Here is a 15824-nt window from a genome sequence, read left to right on the forward strand (position 1 = left end):
GCGGTGCTCAAAGAGTCGATCGCGAGAAAATACGAGAACTGTATTAGACGCAAATATTAGAAAATGGGAAAATATAAATTGAAAATACCAAGAATAAAAAGAAGATAACAGTCCACATAAACGAAACTAAAATAATGCCTAATATCCTGACTCACCACACGTGCATGATCGAAATATTTATGATTAGATTTCGGCAAATATGCAAATAAAAATGTAGAAAATATGCGCATAAATATGCACGTGTTTACCCGAAAATATGCAAATATTTTACAAAATATGCATACAAATAAATAAAAAAATCGTAAAATAGTAACAATTTTATTTAAAAAAAAAGTGTACATAACTAAATATTTCCTACTATTCATTAAGATTTACATTTATTTTAAGTAACTACATCATTTTTAAGTATGAATAAACTTATTTAGAATTATGGTAACAATAAATGACCAAGTGGTGTTCAAAATTTTCAAACAAAAACTTGTGGCTTCTGTCTGAGTACATATATTTATATATGGAAAAACTTCGTTCAACATCAACTGATGTAACGGGAGCATTTTTCAAACTAACCAAAACATTTGGTTCTAAATTAATTGTTTCCGAAATATTTCCAGCTAGAACACCGACTACTTCAGAAAGAATATGGTAACCTTTATTTTTTTCCATAGTAGCTTCAAATTTTTTTAAAATATCTTTTCCAATATTACCTCTAACGTTCCGACAACATGACGCAAATTCTTTTATTGATGCTGTACTTTCGAACAATGACAGTTTTGGTGATTCTAACTGAGTAATTGTTTTTTGAACAAAACTAAAATTTGAGTTTATAAATGAAAGTTATTGTTGAAGCAAGTTACTCTGAAACGTTTGTTTAGAATCCAAAAGAGATTGGGAACTTTCATCTGTTAACGTATCAATTATGTTCTTTATTTTAACAAAATGATCTGCATAAAAATTAGCTGCTTCTAACCATGTTCCCCATCGCGTTAAAATAGGTTGTGGTGGAAGAGGAATGTTAGGTAGCATTTCTTTATAAAGTTGAATTCTTATAGGAGATTTAAGAAATACTTTTTTGACACTGGATATCATGGTATTTACAAGAGGAAACTTTTTTCGTATTTCCTCTGCAACTCTGTTTAATCCATGCGCTACACAAGTAACATGTATTAAATCTGGGAAAAATATTTTTAAATTTTGTCCTGCTTTCACCATATAAGGAGCAGCATCCGATAAAATAAGCAGTAATTTATTAGAAGGAATAGTTGTCGGAAGAAAAAAAGTTGCTAATGTTTCTTGTATAAAACGCGAAATTGTTAAAGCATTTGTTTTCTCAAGTTGCTGGCATGAAATAAGATGAGATTTTGGTAAGGTATCTTCTTTAAGAACACCAATCAATAAATGAGCAATATACTTTCCTGAGGAATCAGTGGTTTCGTCTACAGATATGTAAAAATAATTATCTGCAATTTCTTCCTTAATATTAATTAACACCGACGAGTATAGCCCGTTCACATTATTTCTTCTTAGAGGCCGATCACTTGGAACATTAAGTTTGCAATATTTTTTTAGAAACGAACTAAAATTTACATTTGCTAATTTTGAAAGCGGTATGTTTGCAGACACTAATGCGCGACACAAGTCTTCATTAAAAGTTTCTTGCTCATCTAATTTTTTTGAAGTAGATTGGAAACATTTAGCCATTGAAGTTTGATGTTTTCCTCCTATTTTTCCTTTTTTTGCAATGTGTGAAGCAGTTCTCACATGTTGGTCTATCTGAAATTTCTTCTCACATGCTATCTATAAATAAAAATAAAAACCTTTATTTTAACCCAACCTTTAAAATATAAAAATATACAAGGTGTTTTTGGTTAATCAAATAACTGGTTTGGAAAAAAAACACTCGCTAAGTGTTTTAAATGCAGTATTAATCCACAAATTAGTTTTTGTTACTAACCATTAGTACATCATATAACTTATTTTAAAATTCAACAAAAGTTTTTTTTTGTTAATTCAATTACAATAAAAATAATTGTGTTTTAGAATAGCTGACTTCATAAAAAAAAGTAAAGGTGAAAAATTTTTCTAAATACACACCATTGTATTGTACCATGGACAATTTTTTCTCACTAAAGGAAGCTATTTTTCATTTAAAAACAACCTACGAGTACTAAATTTCAAGTAAATACGTTTATTGGTTTTAAAGTTATTGTTGTTATTAACTAAAAGAATTTAATTTTTTTTAATTTTAACACCCTGTATCTCGAAAAGTAAATAAGTTTGACCCCTCATTAACTATATCGTTTTGTTCAATTTTTCGAGAAGTATCTACAGTCAAACGTTGTAAGTGTCATTTGGAAACACCCTGTATGTATGAAATATTAGATATTTAATAGAAAATATTAGATACTTACAATTTTGCCACAGACTGAACAGTAGATTTTTCCCATATCCATAGACAGCTCTTTATAAGGTTTAATCCAAGTTCAAGCACTGGTTGTTTTAGGCATTATAAAATCACAATCTTCCTTTTTGTTACGCACAACGAGTGTTTACGCTTTGAATATCAAAACAAAAATGATTTACAAATCTGAGCATCAAATTAGAAATGTTTAGGTACCTAATTCAATAAACTGGGAGATTTTGGAAAATCCCTAAATTAGGAACAAAACTATTAGCCGTTTACCTGCTGTTAAGATACAATAAATTGTAGATAGATTTGGGGATTAGATCATAAAATGCAAATGAGCGAACCCTTAGCGATTATCCAATAACTGAATGCCTCAGTGACCGAGACTTTCTAAGGATCTTGAGGGCTACTTAAATTGATCTTCTTTGAAATTATAAATGTTTTGTACCTGTAGAGATTACGTACTTAGATCATTTTTTGATTAAAATGACTACAAAATTTTATACAAGAATTGAAATAAATTGGTATGTTTAAAAATTTTCAAATACAGTATAAAAATCTGAACTTTTATGCACTTTATGCAAACTTTTATACAAATATGCCAAAATATGACATATTTGCATAAAATATGCACAATATGCAAAATATGCAATATGCATATTTGCCGAAGTCTATTTATGATGCTATCTCTTCACCCGAAAGTTGCGATAATGCTGATTCGGCATATCAGCATTCACAGATAAATTTAAACTGGGAGTGTGCTGTATCGGCATTGTATTGCTGTTAGTCAAGCATTAATCATTCATTAGTAAGTTATTACTATTATAGTAAAACATTTTTGTAATGTATTTATTCTTTACATTAATATTTGAAACTCGATATGAGTGCTGCGAAAAAGAGTAAAACATATCATTTTAATAATGCGTGGGAAGAAGAATTCCTATTTACTATGGTGAAAGATAAGTGTGTTTGTCTTGTTTGTCGGTCTTCCGTTGCTCTGTCCAAATGCGGAAATTTAGAACGGCATTATAAAACTTTGCATAGAAACTATAAAAATAATTTTCCGCATTTTTAGATTTTTTGTCTGCTTTTATATAGAAAACAGTTGTTTTTAAAACTCTTTAGCGACGTATTAGTATAATATAATATTTTTGGATTACCGTCGAGGGTCGATATGATCAACCCAAAAAAAAAATGTATTTGGTAACCTTTCTAGTGACTTTCTTGGGTGTGAATATGTCTCTTTAGTTTACTCCTCCTGGTTTAAAAACAAAGCATAGTAATAAAACAATTTTGAAAATTGAGCATTTCTAGTTAATAAAAAGTTGTAACTACAGTGGGTTGTAAATAAAGTCATGTTTTTCATATTATTTCTATTTGGATGTTGATGCGTGGCACTGCATATCATCCACAAGTATTTCATATGATGGTACGTAATTACGGAGGGCCAAACGCAAGCATGAAGAGAGATGTTCGTCAGTTAACCGATTACGATATTTTGATTTCACTATCACAGATATCACAGATTATATTATGTCAAAATTAGTGACGCACTGAAAAAAGGGTTTGGGACAGACTGTACGTCTGCTATGCGTTATATTGCGTCTTACCTACGTCTTCTATGCGTTATATTGCGTCTTACCTACGTCTGCTATTTTCGGTCACATTCAGGAATTCATCGAAAACTCCACGGAATCGCCTTCGGGGGCATTCTTCGACAATGTGACGGACGGTCTGTCGTTTTAGATTAAATTAAATTTTATTGAAAATGAACATTATATTGTTAATACACTCGCGATCATAAAATCCGGGTCACCTTGAAAATCACCAATATTTCATTTTTAACGAGCTTTATCGTAAATAATAATAACACAAATACAAACTAATGCATGTTTCTGAGAATTGTTGTAGTCTTAGCGGTTTCCTTTGCAACAAAGAATTTGAATAGTGCCGATTTCGCGGGAAAGCGCACACTTCCCAAAATGAACGGTACCTGTAACTGCCGCTTGTTTTAAATGTCTCATTTGTGCTTCGACTTTCTGTTCAAACGCAACGAACAAACGTTTATTATTGCCACCATTAGTGTTTATTAGTGCCATTATTAGTGTTTATTATTGTTTATTTTTTGCCAAAAATACCCTTGACTGTTGTTGAAACGGCACAAATTGTTGCTCTTGTGAAAGATGGTCACACTCAACGGCAAGTCGCAAGAACTATTGGCGTAAGCCTTTCTACGGTTCAACGAGTGCTTCAACGCTTTCAGGAGAAGGGTTTGCTATCCAGACGACCTGGCTCTGGACGCAGAAGAATGACCACGGTACGAGATGACCGTTTTCTTGTGTTTCAGGCTTTACGAAACCGGACCTCAACTGCGATTATGCATCTAAATCGTCTACAGGAAGTACGAAATGGCAATGTTAGCGTTGCAACAGTCAGGAGAAGACTTCGTTCTTTTGGACTATCTTCTTGGGTAATGGCTACAGGACCGCCACTTCGCCTGGCGCATTGAGTTGCACGACTAGCTTTTGCTCGACAATACGCGCATTGGGGAATTAACGATTGGAGCAAAGAGTTATTCTCAGATGAATTCCGTTTCTGCGTAACTGGATCCGATGGACGTGTAAGAGTTTAGAGGAGAACCGGTGAATGATTTTCTTCCGACTTCCGCACAGAATTACCCTTCATCGAAAATGGGTCCTTAACTGCACGAAGGGACATTACGGAGATTCTGGAAGAACATGTTATGCATACCATGGCAAGGCTTGGAGAAAACGTCGTTTTTATGCAAAACAACGCGCGAAAGCACGTTGCCACGATCAGTATGAAATACTTGGACGAGGTTGGAATTACGAGGTTACCCTATCCAGCTAGGTCTCCGGACCTGAATCCCATCGAACATATCTGGGACGATTTGAAAAAACGTATTCAACCCCTAACATCTCCTCCTAACAACGGACAGGAGCTTAAGGATCTGTTAATGAGAGAGTGGAATAACATACCACAACATGTAATCCGGAGAAAAATTGAGAGTATGCCCCGTCGTCTGCAAGAGGTCATTAGAGCAAGTGGAGGCAATACACGATATTAGTCATTGAAATTTCACTGACATTTTACCACGTTCTGTATTTTCCATTTTTTTCGTATGCTTGTTTTATCAACAATTTGGTTTGTTTTCAGTTTTTTCAATAAAAACAATAAAAAACCGTTTTTTTTTTCTTTCAAAACAAACATTGATGACAAATAAAAAATACTTTAACCTAAAAAAAAGGTTATTACTCCACCAGAGGCAAAAATATTCCAGAAACTTGAAATTTTCCAGGTGACCCGGATTTTATGATCGCGAGTGTACATTAGATATTCGTTTGTAATCCTTCATGTAACGCTTTATAATGATTTTTAATTATGTATTCTTATTGTATGCCATACTATAACTAAATACGTATGCTATGCGTTAGATATCATTTAGCTGATGTTTAAGCGTTAACAAACGATGTTTTAAGTTATACACCGCTCTGTGGAACACCTATGTCCAGCAGTGGATGTTTAATCACATTTACGTTGAGAATTAATAATGTGCCGCTCTGTGGGATACCGTAAATAAATGAACGTTTAGAGGAGACTCATGTATAGTTTTGAACATTCAGATGAGACCCTTGTAGTGCAGTAATCATATGGCTGATATATACAGCAAGTAATATATGGTTGGTCATACTGTGCGAATAAGATTCATTTTGAGCAGTTATCAATCAGATTCCGTATCTTAACTCATCAATCAGATGATATATATAATGATGATATCTATAAAAATCTATATCAAGTAAGATACGTGTTATCATGTAACCATACAGCCATACCTCTTTGTAAAGAGCAGGTGTATGATTGGAAAGAGATCCATGTATAGTAGTGATCAATCACGGGAGTTTAGTGTGTAGAGGCCAGAACCTTGTTGAATTATGATGATTCGTGTATTGTAACGATCGGTCAGAGAAGATTATATAGTCGATGATTGTTAGTTTTGTCATATTTTATGAATGGTATACGTTCCTATTCGTTTATTTTCCAGCGATAGCCGCTGCTGTATGTTTTATCCATTTCAATGACATATGAATTGTTTCGAGATATAGAGACAGAGGCTTTTTTTTCGATGAGTTCTGTACGTTAAGTGGAGATCCGTGTATAGTAGTACTCAATCAGAGAAGATTATACAGATGATGTTTGTTGGTTTGTTCGGTATACGCTCTTCGATTAATCTTGTGACAGCGTCACCTCGCCTTTCGTACATTGTTTCGAGAGAGAAGCGATAGGCTAAAGGTGACAGGTGCTAGATGATTTGGGCATAGTTAAAGGATGTAGCCGACAGCTGGCGTGACGAGATGATGAACTGTAATAGACGTGGAATCCCCTTAAAAGTAGATCCAATATATGATATAGCGTCGTTTTTGCTATGTTGTCATGTTTGTTTCTCTATTAGCCTCAGCGACTACTCTCCTTTCGTTCAACGTCTATTATGCTACAGTCCGATTAGTAGCAACGAAGATCCGATATAGTGCCGTTTTAACAATGTCTTTGTTTTTTTGTGATAACATATTCGATATGTCCTCCTCTTTCTAACGAGCCTTCGTACGTCATGATCGGATCAATAGAAACGGAGATATGATGTAATGCCGTTTTGGCAATGTCTTTGTTTTTGTTTTTTGTTTTAACGTATTCGATATCCCCTCCTCCTCTTTCATTTAACGTGTTACACATAGTAATCTGGCTAATAACAACATAGATACGATATAGTGCCGTTTTGGCACAGTCTTTGCATTTGTTTTGTGTCTTAGCATATTCGTTACCACCTCCCCTTTCCCTCGATACCTTGCGCGTTGTACGTTGAGCCGTTTAGACGTTTCAAGCTTAATGTCCTTTTGGCAATGCTCCGCCATGTTTTTTCTATGCCTACGTATTCGTTACCCCTTACCTTTCCGACGATACCTCACACGTCACGATCTGACCAATAACAACGGAGATATGCTTTATTGCCGTTTTGGCATTGTCTTTGAGTTTTCTTTTTGTCTTAACATATTCGTTCCCACCTCCCCTTTCAATCGATACCTTGCACGTTGTTGTACGTTGGGCCGTTTAGACGTTACAAGCTTACTGTCCTTCTGGCACATCTCTGCCATGTTTTTTTTTTCTATTTCTACGTATTCGTTGGCCCCTCCCTCTTCCATAGATACCTTAAACGTTGTTGTACGTTGAGTTGTTAAGAAACACACAGTTTCACACAGAGTTGTCACATTTCACGTCAAATGTCACGTACTGTGTTGAATGTAGCGTTCTGCGTCGACTGTCACATAACTGTCAAGTCCTGTGTCGAATGTCACGTTCTGTTAGGCACTGTACGGAAACGAAGAAGAATTGACAGTTAATATTGAACGTTGACAGAAGCCAAACAGTTGTCTTTTTCACCACCGCTTTCATTTGACACCCCATACGTCAAAATCAGGCCAATAGTCACGAAGATACGTTATAGCGCCCATTTGGCAATATCTTTGTCTTTGTTTTTTGTGTTAACGAATTCGTTATCTCCTCCCCGTTCCAACGAGCCGTCGTACGTCACGATCGGATCAATAGAAACGAAGATATGACGTAATGCCCTTTTGGCATGCTCCGAGGCGGACGGCACATACTGCGTTCAACCCCATTTTTCATCCCCTTTCCAACGAGCCCTCGTACGTTATCCTACGTTACTCGTTAAAATCGCAAACGACCGGGGTTTGCGATTTTAAGGGTTGCGATTTAGGGGTTGTGCTCAAAGACCCTTACCTTATCTACTATAGCATCTTTTATGTTGTTTTCGTTGACTGACTTTTCCGATGCTTCTGGTTGAAATGTGACTTGGTCTAAGCAGAACCTTTATTTCGTAGTGATCTATTTATTCCAGCCATTCTATTAGAGTGATATTCTAACTCCACGAATAAATATTGGAGGTGGTCTGGCGGTTTTGGGTTTTTCAGTAACATCTGTCTGTAAATTGTTGTTATTTTCGCTCTCTAAATCATTATCTAGACTTTGAAATCTGTTAGAAGTAGTGGTTGACCAGTTTAACCAATAATTATTTGTTTTCGTTTGCTTCGCAGTTCTTTTATCAGGACTGTTTCTATTCCTTTTTCTGATTGCAACTGCTTCCCAATTTTCTGCCTGGCCTGTTTCATGTGTATATTGATTGAGGTTTTGGGATTGTTGGGTTAATTGTTGGTTGTATGGTGTAGGTATAAAGGAAATTTGGTAAATTATCTTGTATCTTTTCATTGACATGTAATACCTGCGAAAAGTTGACCATACCGATAGTATACTTGCTCCTAAAATTTCAGTAGAAAATATATTCAGGGCTCTACCGTGCATCAAAAAAAGAAAAAAATCAAGAAAAATCGGTTTTATTTATTTTTTACTTTTAATAAATAAAAGAAGCTGCTTTTATCGATGTTAATTATTTTCTATTATTTTAGTTAAAAGCAATGTCATTAGAGCTCTATCTGTCACCCAAGTAAAACTATGAGCAATATTTTTGGAAATAAAACAGATCAAAAATCTCATCAAATAATGTTCAATGTTTGCCTTACAGTTAATTTTTATTAAATAAAGCTACTCCACTGGTAAAGGCTTCCTGTAAAATGTTCTTTTCCTGTGAAACGTTTTTTGACCTGTTTCGTGCTAGATCGGTTCGACCAAGAAAGTGAGACGAAGTTAGTTCAGTCTTCAGTCCCACTTTGATAATCGTAGAGATAAGATCGTTATTGTAATAATTAATCGGTACGTAATGAGTTTGCCAGTGGAAGACACTAGGGGCACTACTAATTGTCCTATATTTGGTGCACCTGCGAATATACCTTCTAATGTTTTGCCAACTATAGAAGATGTTATAAAGTCTACTTATTAGCAATGAACAAAAAGGGGTGGATTCCTTCAAGTATCCTAGTGTTCTAGTTATTTCTCAATTACTTACCAGTGAAATCCAAGCCATCTGGGAAAAAGCCTCAGTTCCCACTGTATCAAGCAATCGTATTATTAGATTAATTCGTGATATCCTGAGTAAGTACCAAACTCTCATCAGATATCCAAAACAAAAACGTAATGAGACTTATAATTTAAGAGTAAAAAAGTTCAAAGATGATTCAAGAAAACTCTTTGATATCGCTGCATATAAATGTGTTCTATTTTATTTATGTGTTTGTGACAAAAAAACGTACAATACCACCTCTACAAAGAGACTTTATACAAGATCAACGATCAAAGAGAAAATTTGTCATTGGGAACGTTGATGTAATCGAAACGGAAAAACTACAAGCCAAAGAAGAATGACAAATTAAGGCCAAGGAGTATGAAAGAATTTCAAAAGAAAAAGAGAAAAATTATCTTAAAGATCACAATCCCCAGTATAATGTACAAGATAATGTTACAAATTTCAAGGAAGACAATATATCCCATTCATCGGAGTTGTCGGATGCACTTGAGAATATTTCAGACAAACATGAGGTTAAACCTGAAACTTCAACAATCATATCAAGTCGCAGTACCACTCAGCAAATGAGATTATCTATTCCCAATTTAACACGGATTTCGGATAAATTTGGCATATCAGGCCGGTCCGCAGCAGCACTTGCATCTGCACTACTGCAAGATCTGGGAGTTATTTCGAAAATTGACAGCTCTGCCGTTATTGACCGAAGTAAGCTCCCAAGAGCATGTCAAAAACACCGTTCTGCTCTGCAAAGTGAATTCGAATCATCCACCGCAGATATAAGAGGATTATACTTCGATGGCAGAAAGGATAAAACTCTGTGCCAAGAAAAGATTGGAGATAAACTTCATCGCAAGATAAAAACCGAAGAACACATTTCGTTACTTGAAGAACCAGGTTCTAATATCTAAATCACATTACTCCAACGTCAGGTACAGGAAGACATATTGCCACATCTATATTGAATTTTTTTGAAGAATCCGGTATTGGCACAGGTAATCTTTTAGTAGTAGGCTGCGACGGTACAGCAGTCAACACTGGAAGGAAGAATGAGGTTTTACGGTTTTTAGAGACAAAACTGAAACGTCCTCTGTAGTGGTCAATTTGTCTGTTACACATGAATGAATTGCCCCTCCGGCATATCTTTCAATATCTCGATGGAGAAACTTCAGGACTTCGTGAATACTCTGGCACTATAGGTAAACTATTGGAGTCTTGCGAAAATTTTCCAGTAGTCCATTTTGTTCCTATTCATACCACTCTACCACAATTAGATGCTGCAGTTATAAGGGACCTTAGCAGTGATCAAAAGTACTTATACGAAATTTTGTCATTAGATTTCTAGTGAAAAGCGCTCGATAGATTTAGCAACTCGTAATCCGGGTAAATTATCACATGCACGATGGGTTACAAAGGCAAATCATATATTGCGTCTTTACGTCGGAAGTGAAAATCCGTCTTTGGTTTTAAGATCTTTGGCTGAATTTGTGCTAAAAGTTTATGCGCCAGTGTGGTTTAATATTAAAACAAAGCCATCGTGTAGTGAAGGAGCAAGATACGTTTTTAAAATTATTCAATTGTCACGCTATCTGAGCAACGAGTTAAAAGCCGTCATTTTTCCTGTTATCAAAAGAAATTCGTATTTTTGTCATCCGAAGAACCTTCTCCTATGCTTTCTGATGATCGTCATGCCGTAAGACAACTTGCCTTACGTAGAATGTTGAAGACGCGCACAAAAATACCTACTTTGGACACGAATGTAAGAGAATTTCTAATTCCTGATTTAAATTTCAATGCTAGTGAATATTATGAACTTATTGATTGGCAAAATTGCTCTGTTACAATTCCTCCCCTTTTATGTGCTACAACTGATGAGGATATTAGAAAATGTATTAATGGCGAAGAAATTTTTCCAACAAATTTTCTGTCATAACAGAAGCTTCCAATTCTGTCCTCGGCTATGACTCCAGAACCATAATTACCTCGACTTAACAGTAAGGCGCAATACAGTGCATACAGTTTTTAGGAGTTTAAAGACAAGTAGCAGTTTAATTTCCATTTAATAGTCTAGGATAATATAATATTTAGTTGTACTTTTTTTAAAGAGAACCTGTTTATTTAGTAAATGGTTTGTTTTCTATAAGTATTAAAAGTATTTACAAAATAAGAGATTTTCATTGTTTTCTATATTAAAAGCTTTTATAAAATAAGAGATTTGTATTTTCTTGTCTATTTAAATGTAGCAGACTTTTGAAACTATAAAAGTTGGTAAAAAGCCTAATAGTCATTAATATATTTAGCTTCCGCACTATTACATAAGAAAAAAAATTTTTTTTTTCACCCTGTAGAACCCCGAAGGTGAAATAGTAGAAAAAAATATAAACAAACATGGTACTGCTCTATGCAGTAAGCAACTTTTCCGCGCTATTACATTTCGAATAAAAAATAAAAAAAATAATTATTCATATTTCACTCCACCCTATTGTTCAGTGGGCATCTGTGGTTGTGCAAATTGCATTAATTGAGGTTCATACTGTCCTGTTTGTATCATGGTAGGTTTCATTATATTTTCGGTCGTTTGTGACATTTGGAACAGCTGTATCGCGGGCGTAGTTGTGGAGTCCATTTGGATGTTTTCTTGTTTATAGTAGATTTATTTAACTTTCGGTGACTTCTACGAATCCAATTATCAAATAATCGTAGAGTGGTTGACGCATTTTCGTCATCAGCTCCTGGACCAGACTATTAGTTTATTATTTATTTATTTGGTCTTTATAACCGGTACATAATATAGTTCTTCTTCTTAAAGTGCCTATCCGTTCCGGACGTTGGCGATCATCACGGCTATCTTCACTTTGCTTATTGCAGCGCGGAACAGTTCAGTGGTAGTCGTGTTATACCACTTTCGCAAATTTTGAAGCCAGGAAATAATATAGTTAGGTATCTTTATCAATATTAGAAATATATTGCTTTTGGTTGTATTTGTTTTTTCACTGATAAACAATTAAAATGAGCTGGTTTTTAATTGATGAATAGATATTTTGGAGAGATTTATGCAAAAAACTGCGATTATATGCGTTACACTCAACTCAAAACAGATACCGCCTGGACTATAAGGCTTGCTCTAATTCTGCTTTTATTCGATGTTTTTTTACTTTTGCATTCAAAATTATGACATATAAACAGAAGTTCTGGTATATAAATATCAAAAACACAATTTTATAACAGTTAATTTAGAGTCTGAATAGGCTGGATCGTAATAAAATCAAAAACTATGTTTAAAAAAGTAATCAAAATTTTCAACGTTTCCCAATTTTAGCTCTTTAATTTCGATCTCAGTTCTAAGAAAACGGTAGTTACAGCAGTGTCTGGATTTTCAACGGACAAGGGGATTCCGACTGTTTAATTAGAATACAACATTATCCCATCTGGTGTTGATATAATGTGATTTCCGTCAAGTGCTCTGAATGTCAAAGTGTAGAAATTTAAGCCAGTACAGCTAAACGGCGCTTTAGTTTCTTAAATTTTATAGTTTTGTATGATACGCCACTAGTGCAAAAGCCAGTGTACTTATCTGTCGTAAAAGGCGAACGACTGATGTTTTGATTTGGCATACTGAGTTCTCCATAAGAGGGACTTTTATCAATATAGACCGCTCAACCAAACTGGCGGAGCTTATCGCAACCCATTGTCGACTATAATACAAGTCGCGACATTCCACAGTGGTACAAAATCTCGAAAAGCTGACCAAAACTAAAAGAAATCGACTTTTCGAGAATATTATTACATTTTTTAAAAGAGAACTAAATTCCTAATTCAGTGTTGGCATAGAGCGATCGCCTATACCTGAATTTCCAGTTCAGTTTAAAGTTAATAAACAGATGTACAGTTAAGAATAACGAATATTTTATCGCACAGTCTTGTGCGTGTATCTCGAAAACAAAGTGAGCAAATTCAATTCTGGAAAATGGGAGATATTCCTGGGGGTATTTATAACAAAAGCCGATAGTAACAAAATCTTTGTATATTTGTTATATATAGTAGATTATAAGTTGAAATTAAGTAATCAGAAAGTATATATTTTGAAAGAATTAAAATTTCGAATAGCCAAACAGTTAGGTATCGCATTCCAAGATGTTACTAGAACCACCTTTTAGCCTTTTAGCTTATGTTTCCCTCTTTCGAATACAAAAGAAATATATCTGCCTCTGGTTTTACGATAATTCTTTTCTTTAAATTTAAAAAATCCCATACAATACATATATTTACAATACTGCCATATTACATGTGCCATTTGGTTTTTTGCAATTTGGATTTCGGATTCGTAACCAGCGACCTCAGAAAATTGCTGTGGTGTGTGTGTGCGTGTGTGTGCGTGTGTGTGCGTGCGTGTGTGTGTGTGCGTGTGTGTGTGTGCGTGTGTGTGTGTGCGTGTGTGTGTGCGTGTTTGTGTGCGTGTGTGTGCGTGTTTGTGTGCGTGTGTGTGTGCGTGTGTGTGTGCGTGTGTGTGCGTGTGTGTGCGTGTGTGTGTGTGTGCGTGTGCGTGTGTGTGTGGGTGTGCGTGTGCGTGTGCCAAGGTATTTTATATATGCAGTTTTTACGTCTCTCCTACAACTCTTGTCTAATAACGGATATATTTCGTATTTATCGCCGTTATGGGAGTCAGTATTAGCCAAAAGTTTAATGAACGTATTACAGATTTAAACCTAGTTAAAAAATCAAATATTAATTAAATTCATATTAATTCATACATAATGACAGCAGTTTAAATTAAAACAACACAATTAAGAATTAAATAAAGTGTACTTACCTTTAGAGACTTAGGTTGCTGTTTCAGTTCTAGAGCGTGTTTCTTCCTCATTTCCCGTTCAGTTCGCTTCATATATTCTGCCTGGTTAGCCAATTCTGTATCATGTTGATTTTTAACCTACAAATAAATTACATAAGAGCAAACTCAAATGTAAAAAACGAGTACGATGTAATTTTATATATTCTAACAAAAAAAAAATAATTATAATATAATATTATTAATCTAAATCAGTATTAAAATAAACTAAAAACATGACTTCCATTACATCCATTAAACATTTAAATACAACATAATAGTTCTCCTTACATCTCCAAAAGAAAAATACATATGGAAATTAGATGTACCAACAAAAATTAAATATATGTATAGCCCCGAAGACTGCAAACTTAAAGAACGATAATAATTCTACGAAAAATTACAAACTATTCTGGACGAAGTCACTCATGAAGAACCCTTAAGTCTTATGGGCGACTTAAGGGTAGTCATAGTCAATAAAAAAGATAACAAAAAACGCCATGGTTTAGAAAAGAAATAAAAGAGAGATTTTCAAAAAGGTAATAATCAAATCATTACATGACAGAGCCAAACACACCTGCTCTAATGAAAAGGCATTTCTGGAAGAAAAAAAGATGCTAACAAAGGTTTTAACAGAAAGTAATTACTATTATAATTATTAAGTATTTAGTCTTATGTCAATGCGATAATGGATTTTCGTAGTATTTTGGTTACTATAAACCCCAGCACTCTTTCAGCTAGTCTGATTTTGTTTCCGGAGTAGTATAGTGAGAATTTATTTTTACGAATTTCTCCCTGGCCCTTTCATCTGATTTCCTGAAGTATCAATATTTCAACTTGTATTTTAAAAGTTCTTCTACCAAACTAATCATAGATCCTGCCTGCATAGAGGGTTTGCACATACCAGGTTCCAAATTTGTAGTCCACGATCAAATATATAGAAAGAGTCCTTTGACGAACAAGTATTAAAAAAATCTAAAATGCTTGAAATGTCATCGAAAAATTTAGAAATGTCTAGTAATGCGTTAAACGTTAGAAAATGTATATAAACACATGAAGTTTACAGTTTAAAAAAGAGTAGTATTTTGAATAGTTGTCATTATGTAAAAGTTACAAAAAGTATTTTTTTTTATTTAGAATTGCCGCATTATCCATTAAAGGTTATTAGCGGGTTTTACAGATTTTACAGTAACAAAATATACCAATTAAAAATTAAATTACAAATATATATATATATATATATATATATATATATATATATATATATATATATATATATATATATATGAAAGTAAAAGATTGCATTTCATTTCAATCGGAACTCCACCATTGCTCTACACGTGTTTCGAGTTATTCAACTCATCATCAGGAGCACTTGTGGAAGTTCAACTGAAATGAAATGCAGTCTAGTATTTGGTTATTATAACCAAAATAACAAGCCAGGTACGCTAGCAGCGACATCTATACGAAGTAACAAGAAGTCCAGAGACCTCTCTCTGATAGTAAATTAGGTGAACATCGTAGATGCATGTTGAAGTAAAAATGTACTTCTAGCGTCGTTAAAAGTCTCTAGTAAGAGGCTTTGAATT

General features: G+C 34.3%; 1 protein-coding gene across 5 annotated transcripts in view; it reads right to left on the reverse strand.

Moving 5' to 3' along the window:
- The window catches only part of Tao (Serine/threonine-protein kinase Tao), a 468452-nt gene that overhangs the window by 120624 nt on the left and 332004 nt on the right, over positions 1 to 15824 (reverse strand). For all 5 annotated transcript variants that reach the window (XM_072532044.1, XM_072532043.1, XM_072532046.1 and 2 more), the window contains exon 12: positions 14221 to 14337. In XM_072532044.1, coding sequence (XP_072388145.1) covers positions 14221 to 14337 — 117 coding nt within the window. The remainder of the gene's footprint in view (positions 1 to 14220; positions 14338 to 15824) is intronic.

The sequence above is a fragment of the Diabrotica undecimpunctata genome, chromosome 5 (genome assembly GCF_040954645.1).
Source record: "Diabrotica undecimpunctata isolate CICGRU chromosome 5, icDiaUnde3, whole genome shotgun sequence".
Classification (NCBI taxonomy): Eukaryota; Metazoa; Arthropoda; class Insecta; order Coleoptera; family Chrysomelidae; genus Diabrotica; species Diabrotica undecimpunctata.